This window comes from Falco punctatus (genome assembly GCF_963210335.1).
Source record: "Falco punctatus genome assembly, chromosome: 2".
NCBI lineage: Eukaryota > Metazoa > Chordata > Aves > Falconiformes > Falconidae > Falco > Falco punctatus.
The window spans coordinates 27,307,791-27,331,938 of record NC_137581.1 but is presented as its reverse complement, the minus strand read 5'-3'; the positions used below and the strand labels follow the sequence as shown (position 1 = coordinate 27,331,938).

The 24,148-nt window shown below is 39.7% G+C and overlaps 2 protein-coding genes across 10 annotated transcripts in view; one reads left to right on the top strand and one right to left on the bottom strand.

Annotated features, from left to right (window-relative positions):
* EXOSC8 (exosome component 8) overlaps positions 1 to 700 on the bottom strand; it is a gene marked incomplete at its 5' end in the record, with an annotated part of 12,133 nt that extends 11,433 nt beyond the window's left edge. Inside the window, one exon of one of the 2 annotated variants that reach the window (XM_080376145.1) lies at positions 406 to 700. In XM_080376145.1, coding sequence (XP_080232271.1) covers positions 406 to 700 — 295 coding nt within the window. The remainder of the gene's footprint in view (positions 1 to 405) is intronic. The other variant, XM_080376146.1, reaches the window with a different exon arrangement.
* On the top strand, positions 620 to 24,128 carry ALG5 (ALG5 dolichyl-phosphate beta-glucosyltransferase). 8 transcript variants are annotated; one of them, XR_013926157.1, is made up of 11 exons: positions 620 to 764; positions 1,697 to 1,868; positions 3,102 to 3,148; positions 3,828 to 3,896; positions 6,446 to 6,538; positions 8,104 to 8,217; positions 9,512 to 9,571; positions 12,712 to 12,863; positions 17,071 to 17,144; positions 22,430 to 22,515; positions 23,722 to 24,128. XR_013926157.1 is itself a non-coding variant. In XM_080376147.1 (10 exons), exons 1-10 carry the CDS (start codon positions 699 to 701, stop codon positions 23,832 to 23,834), a joined length of 972 nt encoding a protein of 323 aa, XP_080232273.1. In that variant the 5' UTR covers positions 620 to 698; the 3' UTR covers positions 23,835 to 24,128. The 8 variants fall into 8 exon arrangements, 6 of the variants coding, with proteins under 6 accessions (XP_080232273.1, XP_080232276.1, XP_080232275.1 ...); XR_013926158.1 differs by having other exon boundaries at positions 17,068 to 17,144; XM_080376147.1 differs by lacking the exon at positions 17,071 to 17,144.
* The last annotated feature ends 20 nt before the right edge of the window (positions 24,129 to 24,148 follow it).

Below are 24,148 nucleotides of genomic sequence, written 5' to 3'. Positions count from 1 at the left end.
AAGCCGCCAGGGCGCTGCCGCGGCCGGTAACGTGGAGGGGGGGGGGGCTACCGCCGTCAGCGCCTACTGCAAACGGGCCGGCTGCGGCTCTGCCGTGCCGAGCAGGAAACGGCACCGCAAAGGAAACGGGCACGGCTGAGGAGAACGCGCCGCGGCCCGCTCCCCGCCAGGCGCACGCTGCCCGCCAGGCGCACGCTGCCCGCCAGGCGCACGCTGCCGGGGGCGGCGCAGGGCCGCGGCGGTAACGGGGTAAAGGCCCCACCGGCCCCCCGCGGCACCGGGGCAGCGCTGCCTCGGCCCTAAGGAGCGGGCAGCGGGCGCCCGCCCGCCACAGGGGACAGGGACAGGCGGGACGCCTCAGCGCTGCGCAAGCGGGAGGCAATGGCGGCCAGGCCCGTCACTTACTTGAAAGCCGTCGCCATGGCGGCGCCGCGGCCCGCCCGGATGTGCTGCCCCTCGTGACCCGGCCGGCCGGAAGCCTTGGCGGGCGGCAGCGGCTGCTGCGGCGGTGGCGATAGGGCGGCGGCGCAGGCGGGACCCTGCCGCTGGGGGGCGCCGGCGGCTTCCACCGCCACTGGCCGCGCGGCACCGCCCCTCTCGGTGGCGGGCGGCGGGGCTCTCGCTTCCGCGTCGCTGTCGCTGCGCGATAGGGCGCCGCCCGCCGCCCCGGGCCGCTGCCCTCTGCCGGCCGCGGGGCCATGGCGCTGCCCCTGCCCGCAGCCGCCGCCGCGCTGGCGGCACTGCCCGTCCTCCTCTTTGGCCTGGTGAGAGCCGTGCCGCGGTCACGGCGGGCCCAGGGGCTTGAGGGCGGGGGCGGAACGTGGGGCCGCCGCCCCTGCGATGCGGGGCCGGGGCGCTGCCCGCCCGGGCCTGCCGGGGGGTGGGCGGCCTGCAGCGGGCCCTGGCGCCGCCGGGCGGCTGGGCTGGCCCGGGCCGCGCCCGGCTCCGTCCGCACAGCGGCTGGTGGGGCCGGGCCGGGCCTCGGCGCGGGCTGACGGGGGGGATGTGTTCGCGCCCAGCGTGAGGTGAAGCGCCCTGTAAACGAGACAAAAATGGAGCATTTCACCCTTACGGTGCATCTTGGAAACGCCCTGGTGAGGCGCTTTGCCGGCGAGCGCTCGGGAGCCCCGTGTGCCTCTGAGCGGCGGAGGGACCGGGGAGGCTGGAGCAGGTTGGCACCTGGGGCGGGAAACCCCGGTGTCCCTCGGCAGTGCCGCCCGTGTGGTGCTCCCTGGTAGAAGTGCTCCAAACCCCAAGTTCTGCGCGTTTATTCCAGCTGTGCGTAAGGAAGATCAGAGCCTCAGCCGTGCAAGCCCAGGGAGCTGCCCGGCCGCCAGTGGTGCCGTGGCTGCCGGCGGCCCTGTGCCGGATCGGGGGCAGCACCAGCTTGTGTGGCAGGCATCACCTGGGGAAGGGGCACTGGGGCCTGGACCACAGCTTTGGAGGCATCTGCATGCTTTGCAGTTGAAAACAGCAACAAGCCAACGATGCCAACAGTGGTCGGAGTAGCTGACATGGAGTAATCAAACGGCACGAGAAGGTTTTGCGCCTGTGTGATTTGGTTAGTGGATGAAGTACTGCACTGCAGACCCACCTCACTGTGAAATACAGTTGGTTGCCCCTTGTAGCACGTTCAACAGCTAGGCAAACCTTTAATAGATGCTCAACAATTTTTCTCATTTCTTTTTCATCACAGATTTGTATGATTGCTCATGTAACTGCCAGAAAAATACCAGCCTTTCACCGATATGAAGAGGAGAAATTCTTTCTAAATGCTGAAGGCAGGAAAGAATCTGTACCAAGTATAGATGATCCCGCTACAAAGGAACTCTCTGTTGTTGTGCCTTCATACAATGAGGAAGACCGGTGTAAGATTTTTCTTGTTTCGAGAAAAAGAAGAAAATCTCTCTGTTGTTACTCTAGTAATGCAGAGGTCAGTTTATGTTAGCAGTAGATTCTGGCAGGCCAGATTATATATCTGATTTTGGACACAGTTTCCAGAAAACAGTCCAAGTACATTGAATTTCAAAATTAAGACATTGTGTAACTTGATTTCTGCTGCTAAAAATAGCATGGGGTACTTCATTTTCATGAAGTCCAGCAGAATGGCTGCTCATTGCCCCTGTAAAGGCCGTAAGGCAAGAAGTAGAAAAATAATTTTAAAATTTATTTCAGAGCTTCCTACTCTGTAAGCAGCAGCAGCAGCTTCAGACAAGTAGAAAAAATAATGATCTGTTTCTGTTTGGCTTGGCCATATATGTGAGCACCTGATACTAAAAAGTGAGGTCTTCCAGGTACAATAGGAGTGATCGACCTCTAAAGTTGGTCTTGGGCTTGGCATGGTAGCACGCATTTTCATTCCTTTTTCTTGGTGACTGAAAGTTCTGAGCTGTTTGGGATTCCGTTAAAAGAGATGTTGACAAATAAAGCGTATCTGGACACAAGGTAGGCCTGGCCCTTGCTGAAGTCCAGTGCATTCCTCTGTCTTGCTACTCATACACCTCTTTCCAGTAAACAAGGCATTGATATGCTTCATGTAATATTGGTTTATGTGTCTCTTTGGAGATAAAATAATCACGTGAAATGGGGTCAGGAATGAACGTATACTACAAAGACACCCTCAGGTTGAATGTCTTTCTAGCCTGCAGATAAATCAGCTGCAAAAGTAGTGCCAGTTTGTTGGCTGAAGCATCACGGCTAGCAGTTTTAGTAAGAGAAGGCATGTTACGGACTAGTGTTAGGGGTTTCCCTTGTTGCCTTTTATGTCAGCTTGCTTAAATAAAGTCAGTGCTGGTTTGCAGGGTCAGTCATGGAGGAGGATTTTTTTTTTCCCCTTTGATACTGTGTAGAGGATTATGTATTTCAAAATGGAAAGTTGCTTCTTCAGAAGAAGAAACCTTACATGTGTGATTTTCTTCAGTGTTCTTTTTGCATTCAGAAAGGACAGGACTTAGAGCTGCAGGTACTGAGCTTGTTTACTGAAGGTGGTGTATGAATGAAGCAATTTGCTCAGCTTTGCTTTGTGGTTGTTTTCAGCTTGCTTGTACAGATGTTTTGCCTTTTATAATCTACTAACCTGACCTCCTCCACCTTTTCCGTAGTACCTCTTATGATGGATGAAGCTTTGGATTATCTAGAAAAAAGACAGGTATTTTCATTTTGTGTTCAAAATTCATTCTTTTTCTACGTATTACGTATAGTAAATCAGTGATCTATTAACTTTGTTATTTTGGTGTATGCTAAAACAGTATAACTTAATCACTTAGAAGTAACACTTCTGTCTCTTATCAGTTGTTTTTAGATTGAATGCCTGGAAAGTATTTTTAACTTAAGTAAAAATTTAATATACTACTATGTGATGAAAAATCATTGTGTGCATGACACCCTCTCCAAGACAGAGATTAAGGATTAACCATACATTTAGATTTCTAAACTTAAATCCGACAAGTTTCTTAAGCATCTGTTCTTCATTAGGGTTTGTTTTCTGGGTAAGAAGCCCATTGTGAAGGTTTGTGGGTTTTGTTTTGTTTGTATTTTCTTAACAGTGATGTTGTTTTGAGGTTTCATCTTTTACAACTAAAATGATTTTTCAGTTCTAGATGATAGCTGAGGAGAACTATGACAAGCCGATGTAATGGAACACACATCAAATATGTAAAATTCTTTAATTATGCCATCTTAACAAATGTACTGCACCATATTGGTGTCTGTTGGCAACCATGAATGAGTTAAAAACTGCTAGAGAGGAAAGAATGCTGATGTTTGAAAGACCTACTACCTACTTAAGAAACTGAATGAAATGCATTATTTCTGTTTTTGTTTTCAAGAAACAAGATCCATCATTCACTTATGAAGTAATAGTTGTTAATGATGGTAGTAAAGATCAAACTACAAAGGTAAGGAAAAGAAGCATTTTGCCAAGTAATCAGAGGTATGGGTTTTGTACTGCATTTGTGGAATATAACACTGTTTTGCATTTATGTTTTGGAAGTAGTTGACAATTAAAATTCATGTTTCTGAATACTTTCTGTAATTGTCCCATATGCGTTGTGGGTGTCGCTGTATTGGAGGGTGATTCGACTCACCTATTCAGGGACCCCCACTGACAGTGTCACTGAGTCAAATCCCTTATAACAACTATGCAAATCTCCAGAGATTTATACAAAATGAACTTCAGCTGAAGATTTTTATTATACAAAATGCAAGTTTGTGACAATAAAGTTCAAAGATTGCCGGTGATAATATACTGACTGCAAGCAAGTTTAAAATAACACAGTAACAGCTAGCATGAGTTACTCGTAGAATAAGGTTCGTACCCAATAGGCGTCCCTATGGGGGAGAAGCCCAGTAACTGATCCCAGAAGTTAGGATGGAGGCTTCCCTAACTTTTTTCCTCCTTTGCTTACTTTTATACTTTGTAGCACATTGCATATTCATTATCGTAACAGGATTGGTTAAAAGTTTCTCACTTCTAATGCATGCTAATATGCATCCTCACATAGCGCTGCTGAAGTTTTTCACTAACTATGCATGCTCTCTGAGCAGGGCTTTGCTTTTTGGGGGGAATATTTGAGTTGGAGGTTGTGATCTCCCACTACCACAATTAACCTTTGTCCTACTTTCACCTTATCAGTTTGGCCAGAACTTTCTCACTTGAAGGCTTCTTTCTGCATAATTTAGGTAACTGTTCTTCTTTCAATCTGTTCTTTGTCCCCGAGGTTGACGTCCTTGGTTAGAAGTCCTTTCGTTCATCAGTTTTGAAAACTTAAGAGGGTAGTTCAACTTGACGTAAACTTTGTGCACAGAAATGTTTAACGTATAGTTAAACACTAAATCAGAGTTTAGTAATTGGGGAGTGTAGACAGCAATTCTTCCCCTTTTGGACTTACTTCAGTCCAAGGCCAGTTGATTTTCTTTACATCTAGGTGGAGCTTGAGTGATTCTAGTCATATACATTTTTGTTACCGATTGGTATCGTGTGCCCAGTGAGGTGTGGTAGTACCTTGGAGGCAGGTAACTTTGGGGTGGAGGTGTGTGTTAGTATTATGATGAGATCATCTCATCTAAGGAAAGCAGTTTTGCCACAATTACTGGCTCAGCAGCGGACATCTCATCTTATCAGCTGTGTGGTACTGCCAAGGTCCCAGTCCTGCAGGGAGTACAACAGAGCCTGGCCACAGTGTCTCCACTCCGCTCCATCCTCCGTTACTCCTATCAGCATGTGCTAAGATGGCAGGGTTGTGTTGCTTAAGGAGCCATGGTAGAGTAGATTTCGTGTATGTCAACCATCCTGAAAGCAGTAACAATATTTTATCATAAAAAAGCTTTCTGTAATACTGCACTTCTGTTAGGTCCCAGTTTTCCTCCCCAAGTGATTTTCCCACACATGCATACACATGCAATGCTTCTGCAAATACTAGTATTCTTGATTGGTGGCTGTGACAGCCATTTTCCTGCAGCTGAAATTCTAAAAATTCTAATCTTATCTTCAAGGAATTTCTTATGAAGTATTCTACATGTGCATAGTGATGTGAATATGAACCTGAGGGAGCTAAAAAGCCTTTTAAAATAGCTGATTTATACTATGATTGACAGTACAGCTGACATGTAGCTCTTTCCCGTACCCTTCATGGCATTGTTCATTTAAAAATCCCCATGCCAATAGTAGTATTTTCAAAATAGTTCTGCATTCTTCTGCTTTGACTTCAATGTATGTCACTGGAAAGAAAGGCTTGCCAACTTGAGAATTTTTTTACTACTGTTTGGAAGGTGTTTGACATGGCTACTAAAATGTAGGCTGCTCTTTCATTTACTTTCTTTAGGCTTGTCCATTAGGGATTGCTCGTATATATTTTTTGACTGCTTTGCATTCTTTTTAGCAATACTTCTAACTGAGCACGCTATGGCCATGGGCCTCTGGTCTTACAAGGACTTGAGACAGCCTTTAGAAAAAATTAGAGGAGAAAACTCATGCTTTCTCTTCCCCACAACGTGGAACAAAACGTGCACATCCCTGCAGTGTGAATGGGATTTTAGGTCACTGTGAAATATTTGTTTAAAACCACAGATAGCAGTACAACAAGTGAGAAATAGGTAGCAGTAGCAGAAAATTACTTTTCTTTGATTAACTGTTGATGTTGGTATAAAAAGTCTGTGTAAATTACATTAGTATTGAGGTTTTTAGACTTGGGTGAATGTTGTTTAGAATTGCTTGGGGTAATATTCTGTTCTTATTGAACATGACTGCTTCTTCAGTCTTCTTGTGTTGACTATGAACTGGTTTTTATTTTCCCAAACAGACTCCAGCAAACACTGGCAATGTGTCATCTGAAGTGCTTATAGCTCTGTGCTGTTAATTTATTTATTTATTTAAAGGGTGAGCAAATGTAAACTTCTACCTTGATTTCTGGTTTTGTTTTATGCTGGGTTTTTGTGTGTCTATCAGGTTGCAATGAAGTACTGCGAGAAATATGGAAGCGACAAAGTACGAGTGCTTTCTTTGGTAAAAAATCGAGGGAAAGGAGGAGCAGTCAGGATGGTAATTAATACTTTCATCTCCTTCTCTGTCTGAACTACCATATTGTGCCCAAATATGCAGAAGATAGAGCTGGGCTGATTGGCGTTTTGAATTTGATACATTAACAAAATGATTATCAGAAAACCGAGTACAGGTTCTATAAATTAAGAGAAAATCTCTTTTCAAAATAAGCTTATTTTAGATCTTGGAAACAGCATTTTGTTGCTGGGAAGATCAATAACAAAGAAATTTTTAATGTGAGAATTTGAAAGGAAAAAGAAGTTAGACTTGAATTTCATGTTCCTGTTAGTTCCACTTAGAAATAGGCTTGTGTTTAAAAAAGAAAACCAACCAACCAAAAAAAAAAACCCAAACCAAACTCTTACAGATTAAAGTAGAGCTTTTGTAGAGAAAATACAGCTAAATCTGCAAACGTTGCTTGCCAGGTCGTAGTTGTGGTTTTAAAAATGGCTAATGAACAAACAGTTATTCAGCAAAGTTTGTGTTCACTGAAGCCCACTGCTATCACTCACACTTGATAGTAGAACCAGCGCAATTTATGCTTTCCTGTATTAATTTTCACATAGATATTATCATAATATCATGTTCTAAAAATAAAATAGCTGTTACACATTTAGAAGGAACACTTTTTCCTAAGATGAATAACACTTTACTTTTACAAAAAGGGATGATGCCATTTACAGGTTATCAGTGACTGTCTTTATCTGTATTTTAAGCTCTGTCTTTAGTATGTCAATTTCATTTTTTTTTTTATAAAACATGAGTAACTAGCAAATTGAGAGAACGTTACATTAGAATGTATGGAGCGTTTGTAAGAGATATAATGTTGAAGTTATTCCAGGAGAAGGAGAACAATTCTCTGATATATTTTTGTACTGCAGAGTGTAGAGAGGACGTATATACTACTACTTCCTTGACAGGTTTTTCCAAAGTCAGACGTGCTTGGTTGCGACAGTCCTTTTGGCAAACCCACTGCTAACCGCTTTCCTGTCTCGACCCCTTCAAAAATTGTCTGATCAATGATATGGTAAAACAAGCTGTGAGACCTGTGCGTCACATGTTTTGTAGTAATACTGTGACTTAAGACTTTGTTTCTCAAAACTAAGATTATCTCTTGAATTCTTTTGAAACAGTTTAGGAAAAAATAGCACTGCATCCTCCTTTCCATGGCTCAGATGACAAAGAAATGCTGTCCAGTGCAGTGGCAGCTGCTAATCACTGCTTCTTTGTGCTCCCCTGTATAGCTGACTAGCAACTTACTGTCTCTTTGGATTTTGGTTTGTAAAGCTTTTCGTTTGCAAGCTTCTCTGGAGAGGGACTGTTAACCTTTCATGTTCATGCATCATCTGTCACTGTGGGATGCTACTCAGTGTGTGAAGTTTCTAGATGTTATTACAATATAAATTGATGGTAGTAGCAGAATATTAAGACTCACCCTTTGTGTTGAATCTTTTGAGATTCCACTGTTCTAGTTAGTACGTTAGGTTTTTGGAGTGTCTTGCAGCTAGCTTAAGACAAATACAGATTTCAAAGGCAATGATTTTTATTGACTGTTTTGATTGCAGGGTGTCTTTATTTCTCGGGGGAAAAAAATTCTTATGGCTGATGCAGATGGAGCTACAAAATTTGCAGATATTGAAAAAGTAGAAGAAGGTCTAGAAAATCTTCAGCCTTGGCCTGTGAGTATAAATTATCATGGTTTTAGTTTAATACGCATGCATACAGATTGATTTTTATCATTCTCTTCAGCTTGAGTTTTTTGAGATCTGGTTGAAGACCTAGGTGTATGCTTAGAAGCTGCAAAAATGGGCTGTCAGAAGGTAGCTTCCAGAGTTCTTACTTCCTTTGCATTCATTGTGCCTATTTCAGTGCAGTACTATGTAATGTTTTATTTATCATTCTTCCTTTGAAGTTGTTCTACTCTGTATAAATACCATGCATTGCCTTCTCAGTTAAAAAATCAATTTTTTTCTTTCTTAAATGTTTTGTATTTTCTTTTTATCTGATGTCATCCTATATACCTTTAAGGATGCATCTTAATTTCACCCTGTTTTGTAGATGTTCTCTCTTCTCAGAGTTGTTACTTTAATGACAATATTTGGAAGAACTTTTATTGTAAATAAAAATTCAAAAAACCTGTGGAATAAGAGTGAGCTCCTCCCTGCATAGTCATTCTCTTTTGGATGGTTGACTTGAAAGAACTGAAGTTTATTTTCTGCTTAAATGCAGATGAGTGAGGTATTTGTAGTTAGTTTCCCAAAGTGCCAGAAGTGATGTGCAGTCTTTCAGCAGGAGCTGCAAGGGATGCATCTGTGTGAAAAGCGCAGGACCACAAGCACAGGAACAGCCAGGCAGTGGTGTTTCCCTGATGCTGTCTGCTACCACGGTGGCAGCAGCTGCTGCTTCTCTGGCATCAGTCACACACTCTGAAATATAGTAGATTTGAGAGATTTCATGTGAGAAGTAGTAGCATGAGAATAATTTTAAACCTTTTGTTTTGATCACATTTTTTGATTTAATTTGAGGTCATATTTTTGGCTGATACCATGGCATTTTATTTGTTTGAACGTACATGAGTGCAACGAGTACTTTTTATTCTGTCAACCCTTCCACAATGCAGTATTTAGGGAAAACATATTTTATAACAATAAATGCCCGGGAATGCTGAATGCTTGTCTGTGCTGGTTAATACATTTACTGTGTGTGTACCTCAGAGGAACAATGTAAACTAAACCAGACTTGAATAAATTGCAACAGTTTGCATGCAAAATGTAATAAACTTTAGGTGAACTCTTAATTGTAGAAAAGACTGGTTTTTGGCCTCAGAATCTAGCAGAAGAAAAAGTGTAGCTACAGGAAACAGAAAAATATGCTTCTTTGAAGTCTTCTATTACACAGTTCTCAACACAAGATTCCACTCATTCAGAAAATGTTAGTTTAAGTAACAACTCTTTAAATTGTATTCCTGTGCAGAACCAGATGGCTATTTCCTGTGGTTCTAGAGCTCATCTGGAGAAGGACTCAATAGCAAAGGTTTGTCTCCATTTCCTGCTGTGTACAAATACTTCCATTATTTGATTCTGCTCTACAGATTTTACAATTAAATAATCAATATTTGTAAAAGAATGGAAGCTAAAAAATAGGAAAAGCTTGTCATAAGTGTAGCATGTGCTCCATCATGTACAAAGGATGTGATCCGGATTTCAGGCACTCTGAACTGCTTTCAGTTAGTGTTCCAGTTTATGGATTTAATTTTCCTAGTTGAGAACATCTTACAAGCAGAGCTTCTAATCCCTGACAGAACTGGTAGCTAGTATCCAGTACTGGACCTGGAGTGGAAGGCAATTGATGAGTTCACTTTTATTGATTCCATTCCAGTGCAAAAGCTTGACCTGCAGCTCTTGAAACCTGTTTAAAATGAGTTAGCAATAATTAGCAGCAAACTGTTCGAAGAGTATCTCCATTTGTTGGGAAAGTACTGTGATTTTTCTGTATTACTGGTAACACTTGAGTCTTGAACACAGTACTGTTCTGTGTGTGGCTCTTGTGGAATAAACAGTGATGCATAGGCACACATTCTTATCTTGCATCTGGTTTTCTGATGTCTTGGCAGACAGTAGTTGACAAAGCACAGGCGTGGAACTTGTATTGCAACAGATGCATTGCTGAACTAATTTTTTCAGCATCATTGGATGTGCTCATCATGTTGAATGTTCTCAAGAGTAAGCTTTGTTTATACTGATGTTTAATACTTTAAATGATTATAAAACATACACACAACTACTCAAATAGTTACAAAAGTTCAAAAGAAGTTCCACTGGTAATGTTCAGCCCCTGGTAGATCTTTAATTTTTTTTTTCTTCCAGTTTATCGGGTAGTATTGGAATAGTTCACTGGAAAAAGTTTTTGTAAATACTGCTGTACTTATGTTAGCATCCTCAGAAAAGTAATAATAAAAAAAGAAAACAAATCCAAACCCTTCGTCATTATCAGAAGTTAGGATACATCTTTGACATGGTACTTGCATGCTTGTGGCACAGAATATCACATTTGCAGTTACTTGTTAGCTGTGCAGCCAGTGTAGCCTGGAAATGTTGCTACTGCAGGGAGACCATGTAGCTGACAAATCTGTGCTGAAGTGCTTCTTAGTGTGGTCAGGTACTGAATATAGATAAGCTTTCTTCAGTGTATTCATATTTCTTGTCACCTTTGAAGGTCTTGCTACATGAGGGAGAGGAATTGGAACAGGACTTTAAATGCAAAGCTACACTTTTTAGGATGTGTCCTGTTTCTTCCCATATTTCCAACAGAGCAGTACTACCAAACCAGCTGGTGATTCCTTTACCAAGAAGTTACAGGTGTCCCAAAGCTAGAAACTGAAGAGTGCCTTTACCACACTGGAAAGAGACTCTTGCATAGTGCAGTATATATAAAAAATTGTTCAGAACAGTCTTTTAGAAGTTGGGATTTCTTTCTGGGCTTAGTGGCATCTAAAACAGTAGAATGGATCTGTGATAAACAGCCTTGTGGGATTTATTAAGACGAGAATTTCACCCTTAAAATGCAGTCTCACAACATAAGTAATTCTGTTCTGCCTCCAGAATTGTTAATGTACTTCATTTATGCATCTCATACTACGGATTCATTAGTCTTGGGAGTGATGAGTGTAACCCATCAACTCCTCTTCGTGAAGTAAGTGCAGTTTCACTGGCTGGCAATCATGCAGCCTCTTAAGAGCTTCCCTTTGGGGGCTAGTAGCCTTGTATTCTTGGTCATACAATGGTTCACCTTCATCAAAAGAGCCAAAGAACCCACAACTAGGTCCACCATTAATCTAGGGCTAGAGCACTTTGCTGAGGGACAAGCTATGAATTTGAATTTCCTTAAGTCAAAGCCTATACACATAATAAAGTTGAGCATCTTCTCATTTTTCAAGTGAGTTTGAAATTATTAGCTTTAAAGGCATCTATTATCACCCAGAGATGCTTAGCAGTTAAATTGTTGGCTCCTAAACATTTTGTGTGGTATTTGGCTTGTAATTGTGGATACAATCACTCAAATTGAGCTTAAGACCAGCAGTGAGTTCAGAAGCGATGTGGATCAGAGTTCTAGTTGTTTAGGAGCTATCTTGAATAATAGACTAGAGGGGACCTCTGCAAGCCCAGAGTCCAGCCTCTGGATTCCATGGACAAACTTATCTGTATGATTATTATGTCAGGAACATAAGTGTAACCAAAGAGTAGGCTGGGAGAACATTTACCAGGAGAATGAAATATATTTGTGAAAGCAAAAGAACAAAAGAGGAGACTATGTTACATTGCTGGAAATACAAAATGTAACATTATCTTGCACAGCAGATGTTACTTTAGTCCTGGTTTTCTTTTGGTCCAGCATTTACTGCAAAAAAAAGCGCATTCTCTAATTGCATTCCCTTAAGTGCCTTAACATGGTGTGTGCAAACTCAGTCTTGAATGAAACAAGTGGGTGGCAGACAAGAGATGCTGCCATTTGGTTGGTTTTTTTTTGTAATATAAAACATTTTCATTTTTTTTATTATCGTGTTAGAGTAGAGCTGGAACTGGTTTAATTTTTAGTGTGCATTCTTAGAAGTAGCAGTCTTTATACAGTCCTGATGGCTTATTCTCCATTGTTTGTCCTGGTAACTATTGAATTTGTGGGACCTGTTCAACCAAGTTTTAGGAAAATGAGGACTAGACAGAGGGGAAAAAATATCTTGTAAATGCCCAGTGGAGTAGAGCATGTAGCATGCCACCCCTCTTCTTTCTTCACTGTTCCTGGGAGAATTCCCTGAGAATCATGCAGAGATACTACGGCTGTCACTCATTAATTGAAGTCCGGGTGCAGGTTCCTGCTCCACTTAATAAGGTATTATCAGGAATGAAAAGCTGCTCTGAATTAAGGAAATCTGGAAGAACTTGGACTTCTCATATCCTAGACCGGTGCCTGACGGGCAAGTCTTTCTTCTTCAGCTGAAATTTTGTTTCAGTGTAAAAACTGAAAAGTTCTGGTCTCATTCCAGTGCAAAACAAAAACAGGTTACAAACTTAGAAAAGCTGTCATGGAGCAAGATTATTGTCCTGTAAGCCAGCTTTTTTCAGCACTTTGCTCATCACTTAAATAAAACCATCTAACTTCTTGCCTTTCGTCCACAGCGCTCTTACTTTCGAACTCTTCTTATGTATGGGTTCCATTTCCTTGTATGGTTTCTCTGTGTCAAAGAAATCAGGGACACGCAGTGTGGATTTAAACTTTTGACCAGAAAAGCTGCCTCGGAGACTTTCTCAGCTCTTCATATAGAACGCTGGTAATTTCTTTCATTTTTTGTTGTTGTTTATTTCCTAATTGAACATGGTTTTGACAAAGTAATTTCAGTATTGCAGCTACTATGAAGCACGTGATGTCTGTATAAATCCTAGCTGCTCAGTTTAACCAATTACAGTACTACTTGCATGGCAACTTAGATTTCTTGTTATGCTAAAATATCCTGGTAATTGGTAGGAATTCTATTTTATTAATGCTTTAGGAAATAGTGGGGTATTTAATTTTGTTCTTTCTTCTCATGATGACAGGGAGAAGGGGAACAGATGGTCTTACTAGGTTTTGGTTTTAAAATAGCATTCAATGTAAACTGCAAGAAGGATTTTAAGACTATATTGCTGAGATTTTGGGTGGCAACAGTGGTCTCCTTCCAAGTCCATTTTCCTTTGGCGTGTGGTATATAACGAGCTATGTAATACCAAGTAGGACATTTTGGTTTTGCCTTGTCAGAGCAACTGGTAACTGATTAGGAGAGGGGAGAAAAAAAAAATCCCAATAACTCTTTTCTTTACTGCTCTAAAAAAAATTCCAAACAAACAATTTTTGATTGTGTTGTAATCCGCAAACTGATTCTGAGGGTCCTCTCTCCTTTTACAGATACGAGCCATGCAGGCAGAGTAAGAAATCAAGAGAAGCTCTTATTATGATAAGGACAGTTAAGAGTTATTAATCCTATTAAAAAAAAAATATGCATTACAATTCAGTGCTGCTTAGCCAAAACATTTTACCTAAAATCCGTATCTGATAAGATGTTTGTATTTGCTGACGGCTAAAAGTGGAAAGAAGTGCATACTCTTTGCTTATTTTCTTGCTAGAATATTTCATGAGAGGACTACTGATATATGTCATTAATTTAAGACAGTAGAAAATAATGCATAGTTTTTGAATTACTTTAGAGCTGTCTTTCATTGTAATTTAGCTAGAACCCTTGTGAGAGTAACACAGTCATGACTACAGTTACGGAACTGAAACACTTTTTCCACACGCATACCGTGATCTTTTTAAATTTCTTACACTACAAGTACTGCTAAAAAGGATGACTTAATCAAGTATAATAAAGTCTTTTCTAACTATTGTCTTCATCCAAGAAAATCTCTCATGGGCTACTGCTTGCTGACAGGGGATGGAATTACTGAACAATGTTCCTGTACAAAAATGTGCGTAACGCTACAGTCCTAGTCAATTCCAATACATCTAGTTTTAGGTTGAGCTTTGGCAGTGATAGTTGAGCTGTATTTGCTCCTCCAAAATGGGGTGGCAAAAGTAGTGTTTGGGCACACAGAACTGGTGAGGAACGTAGAGCTTCTGTTGAACTGAATCTGGAATTATGAGCAGTCAGCATTTGGAAAATCACTTTCCTAGCTGAGTGGTTTACTTATTGCCCTAAAAAAAAACCTGTGGCTGAGCCAGAAGTATGATTTGTGCTGCTACCTCCAAAACCAAACTTGATCTATAAAATTCTGTAAATTTCATATACAAGGGTTTTCTAAATACATGGTTAAACACATATGTGAGGCCCAGAAGTACACACCTCAAAATTACCTTATTTAACTTCACTTTATAAATTACTTCATTAAGAAATACTGGAAGAAATTAATGAGGATAATCACTTTAATCTGTAAAAATGCAGTGTTCAATCTTATTCTGGTTTAAACTGAAGATTTTGATTATAATTGTAGTTACTGGTCAGACATATCAAGTGTTCATTTTTTTATGAAAAAAGTCTTAACAAGCTTTCTTCTGCCACTCAGATTCTCTAGCAACAAGTAAAAATAATTGTGCTGTACCCCATTACCCAGGAAGAGAGGCAGCAAAAAAGGGATATTGCTAACTTATTTTATAGTAATTATATTGCTGGTGTGGAACACACCAGATCTTCATGTCTTGGTGTGTTAATTCATTGTGTTTGTATGTGCTGCTATAAAATTGCATATATAAAAACTATTCTTGCTCTTTTACTTACATTAATTCACAAACTAATCCCCTGAATGTTTTCTTATTTATCTGAAATGTACTGGTTAGTGATGAAGAATATCTATTTTGTTTGCCAAGAAAATTCATTTCAAATTCTTCCAATAAACAGCTCTTCAGATACTTCCAAGTCACAGATGTGCCTAACACAACAATATGGTTTTTTTAGTTTGGTTTAATTTTCTGCCAAAACAGGCAATATATGGCCTGTTTTTATCCTCATCTGTCCTTCAGCAGTCTCTGTGCTTTCCTGCCTTTATTTTCATACTTACTGGCTAATTTAAACAAATTTGACAGAAGAGTAGAGACTTCAAGACTGAAAGCTTTGGCAAGTTTTGTAGGAGCTGAAGCCCCCATAGAGGAGAGAAACTCAGGTTATTGTCACTGCTGAAGAAAAAACTACAGTAAGGACTCAAAAGTTACTTATCAACTTCACAGCTAGCTATTCAGCATATGTAACTGGTAGATAACATGTCAGTGCACAAAACAAAGTACTGTCCCCTTCCCAGTGAATATTTACAAGATTTGGAAATGAATTGGGAGATGGGGAGGTATAAGTGTGCAGGGAAGGCGGGTGTATTAACGGAAACAGTAGTTATAAGTGAGATATCTGCCTTGTACAGACAGCTGCAGTTGGAAATTATATAGGGATATCAAACATCATAGAACCTTATGTTGGCTTCCATTGTATGTAATAATTTAAGAATCTGAAATAGCCCACTAATGGAAACATCTTATTTTAAACAGAACTGGCCCCTGATGTCTTTCCATTGCATAATGTAAATGTGTGTAAAAAGGAAAATAAAAACTGATTAGACATTGGTCATGGATGTTCTGTACAAATCATTACTATGAAGAAATAAGAGGAGGAAATAGTAGTCAGTATCATATTTCTGTTGACTTGGAACAATGAGGAGTCCCTAACCGGGTAACAGAACTCATTCATATGGACACCATAAGCAAGGGGTTGCAGAGAAACCACTGTCTTGATATTGGACAAAAGGCTGTGAAATCTGGGTTTATTACCACCTCTGCATCACTACACTGGGGGTATTTGACATCTGAAGAAATTATTTGATATTTTCTGAATCTTAAAATCCCATTGAAGAAGCGCAGGTCTGTTAGGTATTGAAAGAAGAGTTCAGTTCAGTTCAGTATGGTCAGTGCTCAGATATTCAGGTAATAATGGAGGAGAATGCTGGAGAATATTCAACAAACAAGCAGGATTTATTAGGATAAAAGCTGTCTGAGAGCCAGCACCCTAGCCATTGAATCTTCTAGGGCTCCCCAGCTGCTGAACTGGGAGCATGTGGTGAGCTGTTGAAGAGAATGAACGTGATTTGGTTTTTGCAGGAGCCTCATCTGTCCTGTCTGCACAAGTTCTGTCAGGCTCAGATTTTTTGAGGTATTTCTGTGTTAAGTGAATTCTTAGGTGAAGGCATAATAAATATTTAGACTAAACATCAATACACAAGCTCTTTCCTCATGATACTAATATAAAACTACTACAAAATGGGCTATCTAATAATTCCTGCCCTGAAATATTAAGCTTACTGCTTGGTTAGAATATAAGTACACATGCACGATGGACAGGATTTGCTCCATTGCTTCTATAGAGTGCATCTACTTGTCACCTAGATCCCTTCTTAGACCAATAGAAGTGACGATTTTAGAGTATAATTAACTTCATCCTAATATAAGCCTCTAAAAGACGCCAGATGAAGTGCAGCCAACAAATGCCTGTTTCCTGCCCTTGACTATAAAGGGACTCTGGGCGATTTGTACAGAAGGTGTTATCTCTGCTGTAGATGACTGAAGTTCAGTAGGGTAAATTTGACTCATAGTATAGTAATTTGTAGGAAAAACAATGTGTCAGGTTGCTGGTGCTGCAGCTGTGTAAAAAGAATAAACTATGCAGTAAATCCTGAAAGTAGTGAGTTAGAATAAAAACTATTGAAGCAATTTTGCATCAAAGGCAGATCGGTTTCTGGGCTCTGTAGGCAACGCCAGTTGTTTCTGTAGACAAAACAGACCAGAGAGTTCTTCGCTTTGGATAAAGGAATCCAGTAGTTCCTTTGCATTCAAGAGAGCACCAGTGCTGAGTTAGCACTGTGCAGCAGGAGACTGCCCTGAAGTGCTGGATGTTATCAATACTGCTCTAAAAGGTAGAGCCGTATACACTCAAGAAATAATACAGATTTTATTTCTGTGTCTCTCAGCAGGCTGATAACATACCTCAGTAAAGGAGCACTAGGAACAGAGTCTCTTTCTTGGAAGCTGAACAGCTTACACTCTGGTAATCAATATGTCAATGTAAACAACATAGCTCTCCTGCTGCTAGGCTGGACAGGCTCAAAGATTTTTAAGTTTCTGTACTTAAATAGCCATCAGAGACACCAAAAATTAATGCATATGGTGTTTTCAGTGTTTCACCACCACCACCAATAAAATGGAGTCTTGTGTTTCCATATTCACCTTTCATGGGAAAAAGAAGGGGAGAGCATCAAGATCTTCCTTTATACAATCTTATGTGCGTTTTTTACAGTTCCAGTATTAATTTAATCATAAGGAAGTAACCCAGCGTCAGCTGCATTAAGAACTAAAAACTGATCGCTTAGACCTCCTTCGCTTTTTGCTGCTTTCTTCTATTCCAGTGGACATTGAATTGAGTATCACCTCTCTAATGTTAAAAATACTAGAAAATAGACAACAGTTTTTCTTCTTGCTGTGCTGAGTTTGATTTATACATGCTTATATTTAAGAAATCTTAAAAGCAAACTGAATATACAAGTAAAACAGTGTTTTATCATTGTGGTGATAAGGATCGTGTAACACTTTAAAGAGAGACCAAGATATTTCCTAGAATATTTTGTTAAACTACCCCTAAAGTTTAGAAAGCATTTTGAAAATTGGGAAACTGTTTATACATTTTAACATTAAGAAATAATGCTTACTTCCTAAACTAGTTTGTTGGGGTTTTTTTGTGAGTGTTCTCATTGTCTTTTTTATTTAACTGTCCTTTGGAGAGCTGGCTGCGTATATATGAATACAAACCAAACATTCTTGAAATTTACTTTCTAAATACTGAAGTTTTGACATTAGTTTGAAATGAGAGCAACCTTTTGAACAGGGAGCATATGCTTTGCATTTTAGGTTCTGAATCTGATTACACCACTAATCTATTTTTCTGAAATGGATGGAGCACATTTTTTAAATTAAAACTTGAAAGAAAATTAAAAGGGATATTTTAAAAACATAATAGAGACGGTTGGAATTACTCACTTTCAGGCTCCAAAAGAAGCTCTAGTTCTGCATCTACAGTCTTGACCTGAGAAATGTAACTGTTTGTGTTAAATTTTAATGCATAGGAGGAAAACTGGAAAATTAAATGCTTTCCCTGGCAGAATTTTCCTATCCTAAATTTGGCCATTGATCTCTTCTGACTACAAAAAAACCCATAAATTTTCCTTCAACCAGAAAATGTCTTAGTCTCCTTACCTAGGAGAACTAGACATAGCAGCTGTTACTGTCCTACCTGGAATAGTGATAAAATGAGAGAAAATTCAGAACATAGTTGTAGTCCTGGTTTGATTGACATACTTTTGTAAAGTGGCAATTTATGATACTATGCAACTCAGCAGATCACTGATTAGATCAAATTGTTGCTGTTACTGTTGTCTATAAAAATTGCCTTGTGCACTGAACAAGCCATGCTATTTCACATTTAAAATTCAAAGGCTTAATATAAAAAAAAAAAAAAGTTTGTTTCTCCAGTTTGCCACTGAACTGTAGATCTGAGTCTCTATATAAAAAGCATTCATATTACTATAGGGATTTTCTTCCACTTCTTTTGCATTGTAGACCAACACAAGCAGTGGATCGAATTGGTTTTTCCTGGTTATGTGCATGACAAGTAGAATTGTTTATGAAAGTCTAATCAACACAAAAATATTTTGCTGTTATAACTATGTCTGGTTTAGTTTGTGAGAAGTCCCAGTCCTGGCAGATGTGTGTGGACTTTCAAAAGCCACAGTACAGCTAGAGCAGCACTGGCAGTCCAACGCTCTTGACATCCTGTTTCATTCTTAGACCTCTTTGACCATTGAAAGTTTTCTCTGCCCATTAAGAGTTTGCTGGAACAATGTATCTTGGGTAGAAAAGTCATAAATTCCAGTTAAAACAGAAGGCCTGATTTTGAGATTTGAAACATGATATTGGATGAGAAAAAAACTCAAAGAGTCCTAGTGCAATTTGAAAATACAGAATAATTGTGCGGGATATGTCTTTCATAAGCTGAAGCATTTTAAGAGTTCAGTTTAAAACAGTTGAATTCATTTAAATACCTACCAACTAGGTGTTCAACTGAATTTTAGCCAGCATCATCTTAAATTGTAACTTAACCCAAAGTACTCTTTAGCGTAAACACAATCACATGGCGATGTTCTTTTCTTTCTTTCTTTCATATAACATTGTTTGTGTTATATAATATGTAATGGAGCCACTATTAGAAATAGGCGGGGAAGTTGCTGATGTATTTTTGGGTGTCTAACTGTGGGTACTTAGATTGGAGCCTGAATTCATTCAGGCTGGAGCCAAACTATAGGTATTCTGAGCTGCTTCTCACCACCCGAAAGCATCTACTTTCACTCTCTGCAGGAGGATCTGGTGAAGTACATAGTGTGAATAATACCCAGCTATTTCTAAGAGCAGTTCTGTCACATGTTAACTAGTCACAAATGGCTTCATGTCAAAACACGTGTATTGCACTTACCAATTCATCCACCAGTGTTGCTTTGATCTCCTCTAGGGCAGCCTGCACCTAACATACCCGCATTTAAATCCTGACTATGGAAACTTCTGTATGGTTCTTCTGTACCATCTGGATCTGGTGTTCTGCAGAATGAGTGTAATACTGTCAGTGTATTGAACACACTGCGGTCTGTATTCCCCAGTTAACTACTCTAGTATGCCTGCGAGGTGTACTGAAAGGTGGTGGGGAACTGGGGAAGAAAAAAGCTATCCCAGTGGTATACTAAGGAAGTCATTCTCCTTTCAGCTTCAAATAGTGTTTTTTTAATTTCAGGATTCTTTCACTGTTATCCAAAAGGCAACCACATGTAACAGTGTTCAACCCGATTAATTCCTGTGTTTTTAATCCTTAGAGCACTGTAGTTCACCAAACTATTTAACATTATTATACTGCGTGATGCATATACTGACATTCCAATAATCAGTTGTCCATAGGAATTGTTGCAAATGATAGTTCACTAAGCTAATACTTTATGTAGTAATAGTTTTAGAGCAGTTTATATAGTATAATTCATCAATCTGTCTCTTAAGATTTTTAGCCAGTTAAGGAATAAGTATTACAAAATTAGATTTAATCTTAATACACATGACTCATAAACATTCAAAGGTGAATACATGGGGGTTTTGGCATACAAATGTAAAATGTCAGCAAAAAATTTAATAATACAACTTCAAGAGAAGACACCATGGCATAATTAATAAAATAATATTCAACTCTCATTTAAAGAAAACTGGAAATGGCAAGGCTGCTTGGAGCAGATTCAGTTCACCGAGGTAAAAGAAACCTATTTATTCCTGTAACTTTTTTTTGTGACAATTAAAAGGCCTTTGTCCTAATCAAAATCAAATTTACAAAGCGGTTCTAAATTCTCTATACACAATAACTGTAGTCTCTGCAGATAACCTCTGTTTATGCTGCCCTTCATGTTTTAATGCTGTCCAGGGTGATATCAGTAGCTCTCCCGTAACATACACGTACAGTGGGAGTTCAGGTTGATGCATGTTTGGTAACGATTTTGCCAGCGAGCCAGTGTGCTGTTGTTTGTACTTCAGTGGGAACCTACATGTATGTCATACCTAAGCGCGCATTTCAAAGTGCCTTCTGTTGTTCCATGCATTAATAGTTTTGCAGAACTGCACTGCACTGCTTAAAAGGAGAGGGTGGTCTGAACCAGAAGGAAATAACATCTAGAATTGCCAAGCTACCTGTTAAAGTGTCTTTTTGCCTGCTCTTGCTCACCTGTCTGTCCCTTTCTACCCTTTCCGTAGTGTTAAATGGGATTACCAATGACTTGAATTCAAGCAACCCTTGAAGCGTGAACGAATAATGTTATTTTTTTATTGCATACATTTTCTGCAGTGGCAAAAGATTATATTTTTTAAAAAAATTTCAAAAGAAAATTGTCTTGGACTTAGCAATGAGAATTTAAGATTTTAAACTTAGGAAGTTATTGAGAGAAAATGCAGACTAGTGTTGAATTGTACTTGACTGCCTTGCAGCTGCATTTTCAAGACCTATGTAAGCAGGTTTGGAACATCTGTTCCAGTGACTTCAAACTGGAAACCTTACCAACATCTTGGGTAAAACGTTTCTGGTTCCTTAACCGTCAAGGTTTAGTTCCCTGGGGAAAAGAAAAGTAATCTGTGTTTGAATATGTATTGAGTCTAGTAGAAATCAGATGTGGATGGCCATTGACATTTTTCTCCAATATAGGCTAGTATTTTAAAAAAAGCTTTTTATTGGGGGGTGGGGGGAGGGCTCTTTAATTTAAATTCCAATTACTAGAACTCGCTTAAGGAACAAGAACACCCCTACTGGCATTTGAAGACTACAAAGGTGGGAGGGAAGACCCAACAGTCAATAAATCTAAGAAATCTAACCAAAATCACCAGAATCTTCATAACTGTGATTTACATTCACCCTTGTCAATAGCAGCTACTGGTAGTTTCATATACCAATTTTTACATGAGCATTACAAGCTGTAGTTGCCAAAACACTTTTCTAGTATCAGAAGCCTCAATATCTCAGATCCAGAAGGACCACCTGAGCATGCATTTGCAAGAATGAAACACGCAAACAATTCTCTGTGCGGACAACCGAGAGTATTAAAATGTATTTTAGACAAACTGGGCAGGGAGGAGCAGCTGACTTAGAGCAGGATCACTTACCCAATTCATTTCGCTGCACAACCTCCAAACAATTGTGCCAGCAAAAAAGACAGGTCTCTTAAGAGGGTTTTTGTATTGTACATTAAATGGTCACTGGGTAAAGTACGACTGCTGTTCAGGTTCTGTTATGCACAGTAACATAAATTATTTCTCACTTTTATGCTGCTGCCTTTATTCTTGACTTGGAAAGTACAAGGAGAAACCATGAGATCAGTGTAAAGCCACAGCAGGGAGTTGTCCCCTTTGGTGAAACTACTAGAGATGTAGACTGACACTGCATGTTTGACTGCTTGGTTTATAAAAATATTTAAATCATGATTGTGGCAGAATGAAAAGTGAGCAGTGGTCAGAACACAGCATGACCTATACCTTCAAAAACAGGCGCAGTGAAGTATTGTCGTCTGTTTATTGGCTATGTCCTAAGCCAGTCCGTCAGGGAAATTGATTTCCCTTTCATGTGCATCTGACCTGTAGACCATTGGTATCAACTTCGTAACTGAACACCGACCTCCTTAAATCAGGCCAGGGATTTAATTGACAGTGCCACCATCTTTCTTCTGGAAGTAAGTGTGACTGTATTTGCTCTTTCCTGTTCTTCTTCAGGGCCTTTGATGTGGAACTTCTTTATATAGCTCAGCACTTGAGAATACCTATAGCAGAAGTTGCTGTCAACTGGACCGAAATTGAAGGTGGGGAAATTGTTTATATTCTTGCAAGATTCCTTATGTGTCAATCCAGAATAAAATATGGGAAGACCCTTGGATATTTTACCCGATTTTGATAACACACAGCCTTCTTTCCATACAAATTTTGAATTTCATATCCTTGCCAGCCTTCTGCCATGGCATAGTACAGGAAGAGTAAGTGAACGGTTAGCAAGTGAGGGAAACTCTGCACCCCCACTGGAAACAAAAGTAGGTAGTTATAGGGCAAAGCACTACTTTGGCATGCCCTCTTGCTGTAATGTGTTAATAAAAATCTTGCAATTGTAAAATACTGTGAAATAAGTCTGACCATCGTTTATTGATTCAACTCCATTTCACTGTGCCTCGCCTTCAAAAATTCTCAGCCCACCTATTAAGGCCTCCTCTAAGACAGCCTCTCATCTTCAGATGTGATGTTCCTTCAGACCTGTAGGGAGGTCTCTGTTACTGGGTTACTGGGAAGTATAGCTCCTTACATACTTCTTCATGGTAAAGCCAGCTTAAGAGGTACTGCTTGTTTCTGCTCATTTCCTTCCTCTCGCATCAAATGCAGCTCCTTTTTTTTTCCCTTTCATGTTTTTTTCTTTTTTTTAAATCTGAATCTCTTCTCCTCAAAACAATCCCTGGACAAGAGAAAGTATAGTGAACTGCAATGGTGATGAAGGGTGCAAGTAGAGAACATTGTAAGCCAACTTTACTAGAAAATAAATGTGGGGTTTTTTTCAAAGCAGTTCCACACGTATATTGTACGTAACACAAATGTTAGCAGAGGTGGAAGGGGACTTGGTTTCATAGTGTGAGTTCCTTACCTTGTCTGAAGATTGGCACATCCATATCGGTGCTGTAAGATGAATGTGGTGGTCTTCTCCAAAGTCTTAAAGAATCATTTGCCTAAGTATTGGTGTTCAGGTTCCAATTTACCTGATCAGAACCTTGTCACAGAGAAGACATCATCTTCATCTGCATCTTGTGACATACGTGGAAGTACTGTGCTGTTTGCACACCTATGCTATAATGTAATTACTATAAAGCAGTAACTTTCACCATATAGATTTTTGTTAATGTTAAGCTCTAGGTTGTGGGGCTGAATGTGCTGAGAATGCAGAGGTTCATGACTGCTTAAATGTGTGTCTCGCCAATGCTCATTTTTTCTAACAATGTCCTTCTGATTTTCTTCTTCATTAATCACAGGTTCTAAGTTAGTTCCTTTTTGGAGCTGGCTGCAGATGGGCAGGGATCTTCTTTTTATACGACTGCGATATATGACTGGTGCCTGGCAGATTGAAACAAGAAAATGTAATTAGGTTATTTACATTTTCCAAATATATTATTGTACTTAATGGAACATGAGAACAGTTTCTATCAAGTGAAGTGATGAAAGCTGAGGTAATTCTTCATTGCTCTTGTTGTATGTTTCATTTTTGCAGTATGTATGTTTTATAAGATTGTCAGCAGGGTATTTGTACAATGCTTTGAAAAGAGAAAGCATTTCCAAAAAGGTTTTCTTACCTGGTGATCAGGTTTTTATTTTATTAAATAGTAGCTTTAACACGTCTTACAAATACACTCAAATAAATTTATCTGCTTTTGTCTCATCATACCTTTGGAATTTCCTTAG

Excerpts from the sequence above, each read along its gene's own strand:
- ALG5 (XM_080376147.1), top strand. The coding sequence starts at position 699 with ATGGCGCTGCCCCTGCCCGCAGCCGCCGCCGCGCTGGCGGCACTGCCC. Across the intron at positions 1,869-3,101 it reads ATACAATGAGGAAGACCGGT|TACCTCTTATGATGGATGAA; the intron begins GTAAGATTTTTC and ends CCTTTTCCGTAG. Across the intron at positions 22,516-23,721 it reads CAACTGGACCGAAATTGAAG|GTTCTAAGTTAGTTCCTTTT; the intron begins GTGGGGAAATTG and ends CATTAATCACAG.